This window comes from Mustela nivalis, assembly GCF_964662115.1.
Source record: "Mustela nivalis genome assembly, chromosome: 13".
NCBI classification, from domain to species: Eukaryota; Metazoa; Chordata; class Mammalia; order Carnivora; family Mustelidae; genus Mustela; species Mustela nivalis.
This window is the reverse complement of record NC_139032.1, coordinates 81,566,740-81,584,660: the sequence shown is the minus strand read 5'-3', so window position 1 is coordinate 81,584,660 and position 17,921 is coordinate 81,566,740. Positions and strand designations below refer to the sequence as shown.

Here is a 17,921-nt window from a genome sequence, read left to right as displayed (position 1 = left end):
CAGCATAGGTCCCTGAGTGTTTAAAATGAGCAGTACCCTATGTTTTTCAATGGCGAACATGCAATGTCAATATGAAATATATATTTGGTGTCAAGGTACAATGATTATGACATTGTTTCCTCAGCACAATGAGCTTATCCTGATGGACACACATTGCTTTTTTCCAGGATATAAAGGACATTCGAGTGGCCATCATGGCCATGTGGACAAACAGAGAATTAAGAGGGAAGGGAAAAGGAGTCAAGTGCTGAGAGTTCATTGTGAGGGCACCTTCGTGTTGAGTGGAGGGCACTACATCTGCTTTGAAGATTTTCCACCTTTCCAGCCTTCCATGCTCTCTGTTCTCAAACTGAACAAGCCTCCCAGGGCTTCCCACTGTCCCTCAAACACATTCCAGTGTTTATTGCTTCTTCTTCTTTGTGTGGGTCCCACTATTTGGAATACTCTGCCATTTCCTGCTGTATTGAACTTTTGTTTGTCAAAATAAATCTATCCTTTTTCTAAAAAATTATCATTTTTTAAATTATGTTATGTTAGTCACCATATAGTATATCATTAGCTTTTGATGTAGTATACCCAGATTCATTGTTTATGTTAAGGACAGTCTTAGAAACATAATTGCAAGACTTTTTCCCCAATCCCTACCAAATACATGTAACTTCTTCTTCTCAAAACCAATAGGACTGAGGCGCCTGGGTGGCTCAGTGGGTTAAAGCCTCTGCCTTCGGCTCGGGTCATGATTCCAGAGTCCTGGGATTGAGCCCCACATCGTGCTCTTGGGTCAGCAAAGAGCCTGCTTCCCCCTCCCCCCTGAACCCACCCCTACCTTCTCTGCCTGCCCCTCTACCTACTTGTGATCTCTGTCTGTCAAATAAATAAAAATCTTTAAAAAAGAAAGAACAATAGAACTTTGTACTTTCTTGTGTACTAGACAAAGTCAAGACCGTAGCTTTGGAGATAGCTTTGTTCCACTTCAATATAGCTTTATTTATATACATGGCAGAAACAGCTTTCCTGAGATATGGATTCTTAGCAGTACCTGGCCTGGGACTGCACATGAAAGTGGTCGAAGTCATTGATAGAAATGAAACCAAATGCCCTAGCTTCTAGGTCAGAGCTGTTACTGCTTTCCATCACTACCTTCTATGACCTGTTTGGGTCCCATGGGAAACATGGGTAGGAGGGAAAGATAATGTGATCATCTCTTGGGTCATCTCCCAATTAAGGTGTTCCATCTATTTTTTCTTTCTACAAGTGAATTCTGTCCCTTAATTTCCTCAAACCCCTCTTCATATCTTTGTTCCTCAGGCTATAGATAAAGGGGTTCAGCATGGGAGTCACTATTGTGTACATGACTGTGGCTACCCGGTCCTTCACCACTGAGTACATGGACAGGGGCCTAAAGTAGACGTAGATGACACTCCCATAGAACAAGGCCACGACAGTGAGGTGGGAGCCACAGGTGGAGAAGGCCTTCCACTTGCCAGCCGCAGAGGGAATTCTGAGCACAGTGATGATGATTCGCAGGTAGGAGAAGAGGATGCACAGGAAGGGGGTCGCGATGACAGCCAGGGTCTCGGTCATGACCACTATCTGGCTGGAGGATGTGTCAGAGCAGGATAGCTTTAGCACAGGCTGGGTATCACAAAAGAAGTGCTTGATGACATGGGAGGCACAGAAGGACAGGCGGGACATGAGTAGCACCCGGAGCAGGGAGTGCAGGTGGGAGATGGTGCAAGAAGCCAGCAGCATGAGGTGGCAACGCCGTGGGTTCATGACCACATCATAATGGAAGGGGTTGCAGATGGCTACCAGCCGGTCTATGGCCATAGAGGCCAATAGGTAACTGTCAGTATTTGCAAAGGCCATGAAAAAATACATCTGGACCAGGCAACCTATGAAGGAAATAGCCTTGGTCTCTGATAGTAAATTTGCCAACATCTTGGGCACAATAACTGTTGTGAAGCAGATATCTGTGAAGGACAGGTTGCTGAGGAAAAAGTACATAGGGGTATGGAGTCGGGAGTCAGAGTGGATAACCAGGATGATGAGTAAATTGCCCATGGCAGTGACCAGGTACATGATGAAGAAGATGGCAAAGAGTGGTTTCTGTAGCTGAGGGTTGGAAGAGATGCCCAGGAGGATAAAGCCTGAGTCGCTGCTGTAGTTCTTTGTCTCCATGTCTGTGCCTTCGTGGACAGGGTGTGGAGAAGCAGTTGGAGAGACGTGATAGGTGATTTCATCAAGTCACCTTCCTCCCTAATCACTAGTTGTAAAAATGCCCATTGACAATTGTTCTGATTTTAAAAAGTATTTACTTCAAGACATTCTAGAAAAAGAGAGAGTAAAATTCATTAAGAGAAAAATAAGAAAATTCCAAGCTGCTTTTTCTATGAGAAACTAAGGTTTTCCCAAGTGTCCTTAGGTAATTTTTAAAAATTCTTTTAGCCTAATTTGTCTGAGTTTCCTCAATTCTCTTTTCTTTTCAACATCTTAATTTAATTTTATTTTTTTCAGTGTTCCAAGATTCATTGTTTATGCACCACACCCAGAACTCCTTGCAATACATGCCCTACTTAATATCCACCACCAAGCTCACCTATCCCTCCAGCCCCCTCCCTTCCAAAACCCTCAGTTTGTTTCTCAGAGTCCACAGTCTCTTATGCTTCATCTCCCTCTCTGATTTCCCCCAATTCACTCTCAGTTATCTTTCTAAATATTCTTTTTTTTATGAGTCAAAATTTATTGAACACTGCTATTTGTAAATTAAATAAACATGGTAAGAACAATATTCTGGTGGCTGCTGTAGTGATAACACTGACAATGGAGTAAAAAGCATCTCATTGTTTTCTCCCAGTCTAATATAAGAGACATTTTCTTTAACTGAACCTTCAGTGTAACTAGAAAGTTAAAATAGCATTTTTCTCCAGACTCATTGAGGTATAATTGACCAAATTGTATATATTTAATGTGTGCAACATGGTGAGCTGATATATATGTACATGGCAAAGGACATTTGAAGAACAGGAAAAAGGAAGAAATTTAGCACAAAGTTTATATAAATTTGAGAATATGGTGCTTTAAAAACAGACATCTGTTTAAAAATTTCAGCAAGGGTCATAATCTTTAGGTTGTTTCTTGAGCAATTCTTTAGAGAGTTTTTTTAGAGAATTTTTAAAAAATTCTTCATCCAGGGGATGACTTTATATACAGGAGTTATTTTGAATATTTTGTTTATTTATTTGCCTGTGAGAGAGATCACAAGTAGGCAGAGAGGAGGCAGAGAGAGAGGGGGAAGCAGGCTCCCTGCTGAGCAGAGAACCTGGAGGGAAGATTCATTTTAAAAGGGCCAATTCTGAGATTGCACATATAAGTGATATTATATAGTAGCTGTCTTTGTCTGTCTAGCATTATGGCCACAAGTTCCATCCATGTTGTGATTGTCAGGATTTCCTTCTTTTTATTGCTGAGTCTAAAAGAGATTATGCTGAGTGAAATAAGTCAAGCAGAGAGAGTCAATTATCATATGGTTTCACTTATTTGTGGAGAAAGAGAATCTTAAGCAATGTCCATGCCCAGCGCTGAGCCTGACATAGGGCTTGATCTCATGACCCTGAGATCACAACCTAAGTGGAAATCAAGAGTCAGACATTCAACTGACTGAGCCATCCAGGCACCCCAACAGAGTTTTTCTAACAAAAAATCAAAGTATGTAATAATGAAAAAAATATGATAATTGTATACAGAGAAAAAAACAGTCAATGAACCAACATAAAGAATTCTGTATGCCTATGATATATGTAGATCCTAATCAATAGACATGCTACACCTTTGTAAAAAATAAAGCTAGATTTTTTTCTAACCCACATAGAAACAAAACCCATATGAACAACTAGAAGTAAAAAATCCACATCGTAACCTTTATCCAAAAATAAAGGGCATAGTTATATAGTCTCAGGATGTGGATGCCATTCCAATTGAGAAAAAAATGTAGAGGCAAGAATGACAAAACCCAAGTACTCAAAAATGTGAACATTACACCAAAAGAGATCTTAAACAAAACTAGAATATTAACTATTGGCTCAAAGAAAATAACTACAACACATTTACCAAAGAAAACATGCCAACCTGGTTGGTAATCAGAAAATGTAAATTAGACTGAAACATAATTTTTACTCATTGGATTGTCAATAAATATTTTTCACAATATTGAAAAGGAAAAAGACTTTCACCGTACACTGGTTATGAGAGTATATTCAGTATAGGCTTTTTGACAGTCTATATCAGAATTGAAAATCTACATCACTTTGAAAGTCAGTTATCATATGGTTTCACTGATATGTTAAATTCTAGATTCCAAGGCAAGTGGACATTGGAAATATGCCCCTTGGAACATAAGAAATAGCGTGGAGGACATTAGGAGAAGGAAGGGAAAAATAAGAGGGGGAAATTGGAGGGGGACATGAACCATGAGACACTATGGACTCCAGGAAGCAAACTGAGGATTTTAGAAGGGAGAGCAGTGGGGGGATGGGTTAGCCCAGTGGTCGGTATTAAGGAGGGCATGGATTGCATGGAGCACTGGGTGTTTTATGCAAAAAATGAATCTTGGAACACTATATCAAAAAACTAGTGATGTATTGTATGATGACTAATGTTACATAATTAAAAAAATCTACATCTCTTTGTCTAGTAATTTCACTTATAAAAATCTGTCCTTTAAAAATATTCATATATGTGTGGTACAAAGATACATGCACACATTTTTGTAGAATTACTCATAATACCAGATTAAAAAAAAAGAATAAACAAAACAACCAACAGAGGAAACAACCTAAATATCCACAAATTATTAAAATAATTAATAGTGCATTCTCATTACTCAATAGCACCCATCCTCCAAAGAAATAAGATGGCTAATGATAGTCAACATTTATTAGTAGTTAGTATATTCCACCCTAAGATAAGTGCTTTTAATGTATTTTTTTTAAGATTTTATTTATTTATTTGACAGAGAGAGATCACAAGTAGATGGAGAGGCAGGCAGAGAGAGAGAGAGGGAAGCAGGCTCCCTGCCGAGCAGAGAGCCCGATGCGGGACTCGATCCCAGGACCCTGAGATCATGACCTGAGCCGAAGGCAGCGGCTTAACCCACTGAGCCACCCAGGCGCCCCAACTTTTCATGTATTTTATGATTTTATTTCCCCCAAATTCTAGATAGGCACTGTTATTATCCTTCTTTTTCTCTTCATTTCTTTCCTTTCCTTCCCTTCCCTTTCCTCTTTCCTACATTTCTTTTCCTTTCTTTATTTTCTTATTAGCTTCAGAGATAGAATTTAGTGATTCTTTATTTGCATATAACACCCAGCACTCATTACATCAAGTGTCCTCCTTAATGACCATCACCCAATTACCCCATCCCCCATCCACCTCCCCTCCAGCAACCCTTAGCTGGGTTCCTAGAGTTCAGCATATCTCTTATGGTTTGCCTCCCTCTCAGTTTTTTAATCTTATTTTATTTTTCCTTTCCTTCCCCTATGTTCAGATGTTTTGTTTCTTAAATTCCACATGTGAGTGAAATCATATGGCATATGTCTTTCTCTCACTAACTGGCTCAGCACAACACCCTCATTTTCAATTAAAAAAAAAAAAGAGTTTAGCAAAGTAATTTACCAGATCCCACAGTTAGTAAGTGGTGGAGCTGGGATTTTAATTGAGGCAGTCTGATGGCAGAGCAGAAAGTATTCATTGGTAAACTAGATTATCAAGGGGATACTATGGTCCATGACATTTTGTTAAGTGATAAAAGCAAGTTGCAGAGCAATGCCTATAGAAAAATTCCATTTTCTGTAAAGAAATATATCTCCTTTATATTTGTTTTTGTTGTGGTGGTGTGTGTGTGTTTATGTAGGTGTAGTTGCCTTCTGAAGCAGGATTATATGAATGGAGTGAGGAATTCTTTCCATATTTAACTTTGTGTAGAGATAGAGTCCTGCTTAGGGATCCCACATGGCTCTTCCCAGTTCTCCAAAATCTCTCCATCATGTCTAGCGTTCTCTCCTATAGCAGATTAGAGCTTGACCTAGCCATTCCCAGCTGTTAAAGTGTAGATTCCAAGGCAAGTAGACATGGGAAATATGCCCCCTAGAATTCCTTTTTTGTAAATAATCGTCTTCTCTCTGTCTCAGCATACTTTCGGTGTCCATCTAACTGATGGACCAGGTGTGCTTTGAGTCAGACTTTCGCTGAAACCTAGTCTCTTGTATCCCTCTGCTGCACTGAGTACCTCACCCACACGTCTCCTACAAGAGACATCCACTGTACCAGAAACTTCTCTAGGAATTCTACATACATTAAGTCAGTTTGTCTTCACAACACCCATTTTACAGACAAGGAAAGTGGGATACAAGGAACTGAAGTGACTTGCCTAAGTCCACACAGCTGGAAGGTGGGAGAGTCCAGCTTCAGAATGTGCACTCTTATCTGCATTATCCTGGCTTTCTCATTCACTTGTCTCTGGTCTTTGAGGTGGAGGAGAGAAGATAGGATTAGGAAAACGGAGGAAGATCATATGAAGAAGTTGACATCCAGTGTCTGTTCCCAAACCCATCAGCCTGCCTACCTGTGGGCCTGATGGAGGAGGTGCATGCTGGGGGGCCTGCCAGGGAGTTAAGATCAGACTCTGAATCCGTGAGGCAGCAGGCCAGGGCAGGTGTAGATCTACTCTGAGAAAAGTGCTCTCTCTTCTCTTTACCTTACTGTGGGTGTTGGTGATGGAAAGGGGGACCCAAGGGCCTGTCCTCTGTGAATGCGACGGCCCTGGGGGCATTGGCCCTGTGGTCTTCCCAGGAGAGAAGAACATTACTGGTGTCCTCACTGAGCTCAGTGCTCTGAGCCCTGGGGAACCTGGGGCTCCAGAAGGGTAGCCTCATATCCCTGGGAAGGGAATTAGGGCCATGTAGCAACAGGGTTGGAGGTTTTTATGCACCTGTATGTGAAGTATGTACATGAACATGTGAGTTCATGCACACATGCATGCTCTTTGTTTATGCATGGGCTACTATGCACGTCTGTGTATAGACTTATGTGTGCCTACTTGGAAGGAGAGGGGATGGCGTGTGACATCTTTAAGTTCTCTCTGTGTATGTGCTGTGTCTAGGTACAGGTGTGGTGGTCTGGGGAAGGGATTTAGATGTGGGTTCTGGAGCCAGTTGGAGAGATTCAGATGCTGGCTCTGCCTCCTACAGGCTGTGTAGCTTTTGCAATACTTAACTTTTTTGAGCCTCATTGTGTGTGTGTGTGTGTATGTTTGCCTTTTTAAAACATTTTATTATGTCAGTTTCTTAAAGAAGATATCCCAGTTTCACTAATGACTAAATGGGGGAACTTGGGCAAGTTGTTTACTCTAAATCATGTCCTCGTCTATAAATGCATAGCAATCACAACTTCAGGTGATTTTCTTTTTTTCCCCCTCTAATAGTCTCAATTATTTTAGAGCAGTTGTAAGTTCACAGCAAAATTGATCACATGGTTACAGAGTTCCCACATAGCCACAACCCCCACCGACCACCTGATTATCAACATCCCACTAGAATGCTACAGTTGTCATAATTGATGAAGCCCACTGACACATCATGATCATCATTCAAATCTATAGTTTACATTAGGGATGGAATTGTACCTTATGCAATTGTACCTTATGACAAATATCTATTGCAATTATGGTATCACAGAGAATAGTTTCACTAGCCCTAAAGTCCTTGATGTTCCACCTAGTCATTCCTCCCTCCCGCCTATTCCCTGGCATCCACTGATCTTTTACTGTCTCCATAGTTTTTCCTTTTCCAGAATGTCATATAATGGAATCATATAGCATGTAGCTTTTTCAGATTGGCTTATTTCTTTCTTTTTCTTTTTCTTTTTTTTTTACACTTTTTATTGTGTTATGTTAGTCACCATGAAACACATCATTAGTGTTTGATATAGTGTTCCAAGATTTTTCATTTAGGAATACGCATTTAAGATTTCTCCATGTGTTTTCCAGTCTTAGTAGTTCATTTCTATTTTTGTACTGATTAATATTTCATCATCTGGATGTTCCACTATTTATTTATCTTCTCACCTACTGAAGGAAGGACAGTAGCAACATACTTGGTGTTTCCAAGTTGGGCTATTATGAATAAAGTTACTATAAATGTCCATATGTAGGGTTTCAACTCCTTTAGTTAATACTGAGGAGTGTGACTGCTGGTTCCTATAGTAAGAGTATGTTTAATTCTATAAGAAACTGCCAGACTGTACCTTTTGAACTTCCATCAGTAATGAATGAGAACTCTTATTTCTCCACATTTTGGTCAGCATTTGATATTGTCAGTATTTTTGAATTTTGGCCATTCTAATGGATGTGTTGTGGTATCACACTGTGGTTTTATTTTGCGTTTCCCTAATGTCATGTTTCCTATGCTTATTTTCTATCTGTATATCTTCTTCAGTGAGGTGCCTTTAAAGTCTTTGTCCTATTTTATTAAGGTTATTTATTTTCTTATTGTTATGTTTTTGAAAAGGAATCTTTTGATACATATCTCGGCTGCAGGGAGCACAGAGCAGAGTGGACAAGAGTGGAGAGAAGTGTAAATGGACAAATGGAAGCTTTCTATCACAACCCCATCTGGTGACCAGAATGACTGATATAAATTACAAGCAACTATAAAATACATATAAAAATACAAGTAACTATTTCATTACTTCTCTGGTCTGCATCTTTCAAAGGGTGCCTTTGGTGGCAGCCCGTGTTTTCTAAGTGGTTTGTCATGATATGTAATTATATAGAATTAACATGGAGTAATGTCAACTTTACTCATTTTTTAAGAAGAAGAGGAGTGTTGTTCTATATTTATGGCATGGAATGAGAGCTTTGCATGAATCTTAGTGATAGAATGTATATAACCTGAATGTGTACAAGTTCTTCATCCTTCAGAAGAGTTGCTTCTCCCTTGAAAACTCACCTCTCACAGGGTGATATATGGAAGTGTTGAGTTACTGTATTGTACACCTGAAACCGATATAACACAGTATGTTAACTAACTGGAACCAAAATAAGACCTTAAGAAAGAAGAAGAAGAAAAGTTAGTGGTCCTGGGCCATACTCCCCATACTCAAGACAGAATATCCTTGCTTGTCCTCCTGTGGGTTTATCTATGCTGCTGCTGTTAGCTCTGATTTTTTCACTGCAAAGTTTGATTATATCTCTCATTATTTCTCAAAACACACAATTCTCAAGGCTGTGTCTACCAAGACTTGAAGGTTACACAAAGAGATACCAGTGGAGAAAACTGTAAAATTAGGTGGCTGATCTTACTGTCCCTAGATGCCATTGGCTGTGTACTCTTTTTTAAGGGGATTCCCTTCTGATCTTTTCTTTCCTTATCCTGGCAGCATAATCTTATGGCAAATTTATCTCTCCCAGAGGAAAGTCACCTTTTCCATTTTCTCATTTTCCCAAATTCAAGTCCCTAACCACATACTTCTGGACACACCAGAAGACTGCAGGGCTGCTAGATTTAGCAACTCCATGAGGAACTAATATCAGTAATCTCCCCAGAGATGATACTGTCCAATGAAGACAGTCATTTACCCTTGTGGCAAAATGCATGCTATCTCAATCTGAAACTCTGCAATGATAATATCATATAATAGCTCGGGGCCTCCTTCAGAACAGTGAAAAGGTATTCTGTTTACAATGTTGTGATATTAAAAAAAAATCTCACTAGGAATGATCTCTTCCTAAAGAAAACTGATAGCAAAGACCTGTAAGTAGTGGGTAGTAGAGGGTGACCAGTTGGTCACATAATCCATATTCCTGGATGGGAAAATAATATAGTAAAACTGCGATATGATGAGCACTGGTTGAAAGACTCAACTAATGAATCATTGAACATTAAATAAAAAATGTCAGTTTCCCCAAATTAATACATATATTCAATAGACTCACAACATTCTAAAAAGGTTCTTTATAGAATATGTCAAGTCTACTCTAAAACTTGTTAGAGAGAAAACGTACAAAAGTAACAATATAATTTCAAAAACAAAAAAGAACAATGATGATGGGTTTGTCTTCCCAGTTAGAAAAACATACAACAAAGCTTTGCTAGTTATAACAGCATAGTATTATGATGGAATGTAAAATCTAGCTGATGGAGCAGAATAGAATCCAGGGATAGGCCTAAATAAAAAGACACTTAGTTTTTGTGGATGTGGCAAAAAAGAAAATTGTGGGACAAATGTATATTCAATTAAAAGATTAATAAATTTAGATCTTGACATTATACCACATATGAAAAATTCCAGATGGATTTGAAGATTTAAAAGTAAAAATCCCTAAAACTCTAATGTGGAAATACAGGAGGATATTTTTGTAATTTTATGGATGGAATAACCCTTCTCAGCACAATATAAACTGTGAAGCTGTAAAGGAAAAGATGGGCTATTTGACTATATGAGTGTGTGACCAATGATGTTATGAATAAGGTTAAAAGCGAGTCAGAGGATTTGGAGAAAATACTGATGATGTATATATATATATGTATTCATATAATAGAAAGGATTCCAAAAAAATCAGTGAGAAAATGACACATACTCCAATTGTGAAAGGAACAGTTATATTTATCAAATATTCCGTACAACAACTTTCATTTCCCACTCCTTGCAGTTTGCAATAAACACATGACAACTTCTGTCCAAACAAATATGAGTTTAAGTGATGTGTGTTATGTCAGGATTAAGGCAATGGAAACCACATGAAATTCTCCAATCTGTCTTTCCCTGCCAAGGAGACCATAGGTTTTTGATAAGCTGCGGTGACCTCTGTCAGTGTGGTTTTCTCTGAATCCCTATCCATAGAACAGCCCTGGTGACCCGTAGTAGATGTATTGTGCAAGCAAGAAATAAAGTTTTGCTGTGTGAAGCAAATCTCCCCAATTGAAATTTGGGGATTAATTTACTTTTGCAGTGTAGAAATCCATTCTGACTAATACTTCAGTAGAAAAATGAGAAAAGGATATCGACAGGTAATTCACAGTGGAAGAAATAGAAAGGACCAATTAACATATAAAGGACATAAAGTATTATTTATTTTGACCAGTATATTAGCAAACATAGAAGATGTTGGTACTACATGGTGTTCAATGTGTGAGGAGAAATGTGCTTCCTCTAGTACGGATAGGCCCAGAAATGAACACAGCCATTTTGGAGAGCAGCTTGACAGTATGTCTCAAATTCCACTTTTATGTATATAAGGCATTTGAACAATGTATGTGTACACATTTGAACAATTTATGTACACAAGTTGTTCATAGTATTATTATTTGTAATAGATACAAGAGAAAATAGAAACGGTTTAAATACTCAGGAAAAAAGAAATCGTTGAATAAATTTATGGTGGCTTCATATTATAAACTATTATTTAAAAATATAAACAAGTTAAATATGATAATACATTGTGTTATGTTCAGTTAGCCACTCTAAAATACATATTTAGTCCTTGATGCAGTGTTAAGTGATTCATTAGTTAAGCATAACACCCAGTGTTCATCACAGCACATGCCCTCCTCAATACCCATCACCCTGTTGCCCCCCTTCTCCTCTCTGAAACCCCCAGATTGTTACTCAGGGTCCATAGTCTCTCTTGGTTCATCTCCCTCTCTGATTTCTACCCCTTTGGATTTCTCTCCTTTCCCCTATTGTTCTCTGTGTTATTGCTTGTGTTCTCCATATGAGAGAAACCATATGATAATTGTCTTTCTCTCTTTGACTTACTTCACTTAACATAATCCCCTCCAGTTCCATCCATGTCAATGAAAATGGTGGGTATTCATCCTTTCTAATGGATGAGTAATATTCCATTGTGTATATGGACCACATCTTCTTTATCCATTCATCTGTTGAAGGGCATCTCAGCTCTTCCACAGTTTGACTATTGTGGACATTGCTGCTATGAACATTGGGGTACAGGTGCCACTTCTTTTCACTACCTCTGTATCTTTGGGGTAAATGCCCATTAGTGCAATTGCTGGGTCATAGGGTAGTTCTATTCTTAACATCTTGAGAAACCTCCATATTGTTTAACGGAGTGGCAGTACCAACTTGCAATCCCACCAATAGTGTAAGAGGGTTCCTCTTTCTCCACATCCCCACCAACATTTGTTGTTTCCTTCCTTGTTAATTTTTGCTATTCTAACTGGTGTAAGGTTTTCATTGTGGTTTTGATTTGTATTTCCCTGCGGGCTAGTGATGTTGAACATTTTCTCATGTGTCTGTTAGCCATTTGTATGTCTTTTTTGGGTAAGAGCCTGTTCATGTTTTCTGCCCATTTTTTGACTGGGTTATTAGTTTTTTGAGAGTGGAGTTTACAAAGTTCTTCAAAGATCTTGGATATCAGCCCTTTAATCTGTAATGTCATTTGGAAATATCTTCTCCCATTCTGTGGGCTGCCTCTTAGTTTTGTTGACTGTTCCCTTTGCTGTGAAGAAGATTTTTATCTGGATGAAGTCCCAAAAATTCATTTTTGCTTTTGTTTCACTTGCCTTTGGACACAAGTCTTGAAGGAAGTTACTGTGGCTGATGTTGAAGAGGTAACTGCCCATGTTCTCCTCTAGGATTTTGATGGATTCTTGTCACATAGTGAAGTCTTTCTTCCATTTTGAGTTTGTTTATGGTATAAGGGAATGGTTCAGTTTCATTCTTCTATAGCTGTCCAATTCTCCCAGCACCACTTACTGAAGAGACTTTTTTTCCACTGGATGTTATTTTCTTGCTTTGTCAAAGTTTAGTTGACCATAGAATAAAAAAAAGTGTATTATAGATAGTAATGACCTGGAAGCATCCTTAAGACATCTTGTTAGATAGAAAGTCAAGTTCAAAGGTAATGTATTTTTCTAGTGTGATTTCAATCCTCTTAATTTTTTTTCTATTTAAAGAGTATTTAATTCCATCCATGTTGTCGCAAATGGCAAGATTTCATTTCTTTTGATGGCTGCATAGTATTCCATTGTGTATATATACCACATCTTCTTGATCCATTCATCTGTAGATGGACATCTAGGTTCTTTCCATAGGTATGTGCTTTGGTGAGTGCTGTGAAGTGTGTAAACCTGGTGATTCACAGACCTGTACCCCTGGGGATAAAAATATATGTTTATAAAAAATAAAAAGTTAAAAAAAAAAAAAAAAAAAAAGAAGACAGACAAAAAAAAAAAAAAAAGAGTATTTAAAAAATTTTTAATGTTTTTTTCTTATTATATTCAGTTAGCCACCATTTAGTACATCATTAGCTTTGGATGTAGTGTTCAGTGATTCATTAGTGTATAACACCTGGTGCTCATCAACTAATATTATACTAACATTAACTAACTTGAATTTAAATTAAAACTTTACCAGGTGGTGGGTATTATAGAGGGCATGGATTGCATGGAGCACTGGGTGTGGTGAAAAAATAATGAATACTATTATGCCAAAAATAAATAAAAAATAAGTTAAAAAAATTAAAACTTTAATGCTAGTTAGTGCTAATGTTAGTGTAATATTAGTTGTAGGTGTACAATATAGTGATTCAGTATTTCCACACAAAGCCTGGTGCTCATCACAGCAAGTGCTCTTAACCTTTATATTTGTATATGTAAGGATATATTTCTCTAATAGGTCTGTGGGTGAAACTCAGGAGGGATTTTTAGTTTGTACATTATAACTAATGTTTAAATTTCTCTCTTTTTTTTATTATGTTAGTCACCATACAGTACATCATTAATTTATTTTATTTTTTTAATTTATTTTTTATTTTCAGCATAACAGTATTCATTATTTTTGCACCACACCCAGTGCTCCATGCAATCCATGCCCTCTATAATACCCACCACCTGGTACCCCGACCTCCTACACCCCCACCCCTTCAAAACCCTCAGATTGTTTTTCAGAGTCCATAGTCTCTCATGGTTCACCTCCCCTTCCAATTTCCCCCAACTCCATTAATTTTTGATGTAGTGTTCCAGGATTCATTTTTTGGATATTTCACAACTAAACTGTATTCATGTATTATCTGTAGCCTCAGAAAATTTTAAAAAGTGGAAAGAAATGTGGGAGGTGAAAAATAGAGTTAAAGTATTTTTAACACAGTGCCTTCTTTGTGTCCTCTCTTAGCATCACATAGTGACATATAAAAACCTTAAATAAATACCTCATGATATATAAAAACATATCTAGGAGACAGGGGAAAAAGGTCAGTAATATGCTAAATCTTAAAATCACAACAGTGGCACTACCAAATTTCACAAGCCAACTGGATTCCCCTAAAGAGATCAGTGGTTCACAACCTTGGGTGTTCATTGGAATCACCTGGGAGCTTTAAAACCACTGATACCTGGGTTACATCTTAGAGATTTTGATTTAATTGTCCTGGGGTGTGGTCCTGGGCATCAGGATCTTTTTGAAAGTTCCCCAGGTGATGCTTCACGGGCAGAGGAGGCTGAGAACCACAGCTTTAGATAAAGTAGACACTCTTTGCAAAGGTTTTTAATTAGGAGACCAAAAGGATTGGTGGAGTTGATGTCTAAGCCTCAATAATTTTCTTCAAAGCATATAAAGGAAAAAGTTCTGGCTAGAACTGGTTTAAACATTGTTTCCCTCTAAAACTGATTACTCAGTAGCTCCTTCCAGTGTTGCCCTTGCATGAATGGGCTCAGATGGGAGGAGACAAAGGCTTCGAGTTATGGCATCCTCAATTACCTTTCTAGAATCAGAGCAGAATGTGGTCCCTTGATAGGAGCCCAGGGGAAAGCAGGAGAACTCACTAATGACATTGTGCCTGAAAAGTTTCTGAATGACTATCATGGTAGAAGCTTCCTCAGAGGGACAAGGTCCAATCTCAGCTTTATTAATGAGTCTCTGGGGAGATCTTGCTGGTGAACCTCCAGGATCCTTTATTTTGACGCTAATTAACCACTGAGGGTAGCTCCTTACAGCCTAATTAAATCGAGTTCTGGGGAAAAAGTTTGTCTTCTTGTGAATAGTTGCTTGGGAATTAAGCCTGGATCCTCTCAGCACATTAGGTCATTCTCAATATAACCATGGACAAAGCTGATCACAGCACTCTCCCTAGTCAAAAAACAGACTACCCAGGCACATCCATTTCATTGTGTAGTCAGAGAAACATGCTGTACATTGAGAATAAAAGTGTTGATATCCTAGTCAGAACATTAGTCATCTGGTTCAGAACTCTTCTGGAATAAGAGCCAAGAAAGGATTCTGGGGAAAGTTATGGCTATTCTTTTTTTTTTTTTTTTTTTAAGATTTTATTTATTTATTTGACAGACAGAGATCACAAGCAGGCAGAGAGGCAGGCAGAGAGAGAGGAGGAAGCAGGCTCCCCGCTGAGCAGAGAGCCCGATGTGGGGCTCGATCCCAGGACCCTGAGATCATGACCTGAGCTGAAGGCAGAGGCTTAACCCACTGAGCCACCCAGGCGCCCCAGTTATGGCTATTCTTGAGGATATCCTCACACAAGTTAAAGTGGGGTCACGAATAGCTCCCATTTCTCCCCATGCTGTTGGATAGGCACTTGGGATTCAGAGTGAGTCAGTTCTGAGTTTGAATTTTGTTTATCTTTTAGTTGTTGGTGACTTTGGGCAAGTCATTTCACCTCTTTGAATTTCAGTTTCCTCTTCTTTAATATGAGGTCATTAATTCCCATTAGTCAAATTGTAGGTGATTGATCTATGCTGGTTATCCTCACATTACCATGTTAACTTGGTATACACTGGTTGGTATTTTTAAATCTACTAAAAATGTATGATAAAAGGTCAGTGTTAACCCACAAGATGATGGAAATTATGAAGGCATTATGACCAGGGAACACAAGAAAATTTGGGTCTCCCCTTCTACAACTCAACTCAACTGCCTCTTTCTGTAAGGTTATTAATGAAAATGCCACCCAAGGAAAAATGGCAAAATGGAAGCAGGAGGTTTGGGTGGTGGTTGGTGGTAGTAGAGCTTGTGCTAGGTGATTTTCAAGAGCCCTGATGGGTAGGGTTTGGATTATCAGTGCTAGAACATTCTTTAGAATATAGGGATTAGAACCTTTATCCTTGGCTTTAGACCTTAGTTGCTATTCTGGCACAACAGATTAACTTCCCAGTGGAAGTCCCATGTCTAGGTGCACTTTGGCCAGCCCAGCTCAGAGGAATTCCCATGGGCACCTTCAGCCTCACAGTCCCCAGTCTCATCTCATCTCATGACTCCTCTTCCCTTTAAAACTCATCAAGAATGTACTGGGGAAAATTTGGGGCCCCTGAAACACCCACAGTTTTTCTTTTGTGCAAAATGATCCTGTCTGAAATCTCCTGTAGAGAGAGGAACCATAAGCAGATACTCATACGTAGCACTTATATTCCCTTTGTATGACATACAGGTGCCAGTACAGTAGTTACACTGTATGAAGAATGATTTTCTATTTCTTTAACTTCTTTTTACATCTTGGTTGTACTTGGTTCCTTCTTTTTTTGTGAATCTAGCAGTGCATCTAAGGTCCTACTTGTAAATTAAGGTGGTACATTAATTATTTTTTTCCTTTTGGAGAGTTTTTTTTTTTTAATAAACATATATTTTTATCCCCAGGGGTACAGGTCTGTGAATCACCAGGTTTACACACTTCACAGCACTCACCAAAGCACATACCCTCCCCAATGTCCATAATCCCACCCCCTTCTCCCAAACCCCCTCCCCCCAGCAACCCTCAGTTTGTTTTGTGAGATTAAGAGTCACTTATGGTTTGTCTCCCTCCCAATCCCATCTTAGTTTTTATTGGAATTCCAGTTAGTTAACAGACTGTGTAATGTTAATGTTAATATAAGATAATGATTCAGCACTTCTATATAACACCCTGTGCTTATCACAAGTGCACTCTTTAATCCCCATCACCTATTGAACCCATGACCCCACCCACCTCTCCCCCGGTACCATCTGTTTGTTCTCTATAGTTTCTAGTTATTAATGTTTCTAACTAGGCTTCTAATTATTAATGTCATAACAAATAGCATGGAGAACATGGGGAGTTAGAGAGGAGAAGGGAGTTGGGGGAAATTGGAAGGGGAGGTGAACCATGAGAGACTATGGACTCTGAAAAACAATCTGAGGGGTTTGAAGGGTTGGGGGGTGGGAGGTAGGGGTACCAGGTGGTGGGTATTATAGAGGGCACGGATTGCATGGAGCACTGGGTGTGGTGAAAAAATAATGAATACTGTTTTTCTGTAAATAAATAAGTTAATTAAAAAAAAAGTTCAGATGTCAGCAATGGGGTCAGTATAGTCTGTACAAAAGTACAGACTAATCTGAACAAAACAAACAAAACAAAACAAAAAAAAAACCAAACAAACCAAACCCCAAAAAAGTCTGTTGTGTCTTTGAAGACATCAGGGGGGAAGTTGTGTAAGTCCTGAGAGTTTAGAAATGGGACTTGGAAGGAGCAATGATACCCATGAGAGGTGGGAAATGAATGAATATGGCTCAAGTATAAAAAAAAAATTCACTGAGAAAATACTACATTGGGTTGAGAAAAGTCAGAATTGGGATACAATTAGACAGACTGAAGGCCCAAAACCAAAAATAAATTGAACTAAAGAAATGAAGATACAGAAACAAAATCCATTCTCAGATGCCCAAGGCCTGAGGCTTACAACGACTGTGAAAATTCACGTGTTATATATGTACCAGTACGTCTTGTATCCACAGCCATAGCAGACACTGTAATCAATCTTTGTTTATCCTTCTGTAGTTAGCCCAGAGTTTGACACAAGTTTTTTCACTATAGCAAGACAAGATGTCCTTATCAACTGATGAGAATTGGCATGGAAGTTAAACTAATTTGCCATACATGG

The 17,921-nt window shown here is 38.6% G+C and overlaps 1 protein-coding gene and 1 long non-coding RNA gene across 2 annotated transcripts in view; both read right to left on the bottom strand.

The window, feature by feature from the left end:
• The window catches only part of LOC309846545, a 762,900-nt gene that overhangs the window by 190,279 nt on the left and 554,700 nt on the right, over positions 1–17,921 (bottom strand). The gene's annotated exons all lie outside the window — the stretch shown is intronic.
• Positions 1,249–2,181, bottom strand: LOC309847239 (olfactory receptor 1L4; the record flags this gene model as incomplete). The annotated part of the gene is made up of 1 exon (XM_082697185.1): positions 1,249–2,181. One exon carries the CDS (start codon positions 2,179–2,181, stop codon positions 1,249–1,251), a length of 933 nt encoding a protein of 310 aa, XP_082553311.1.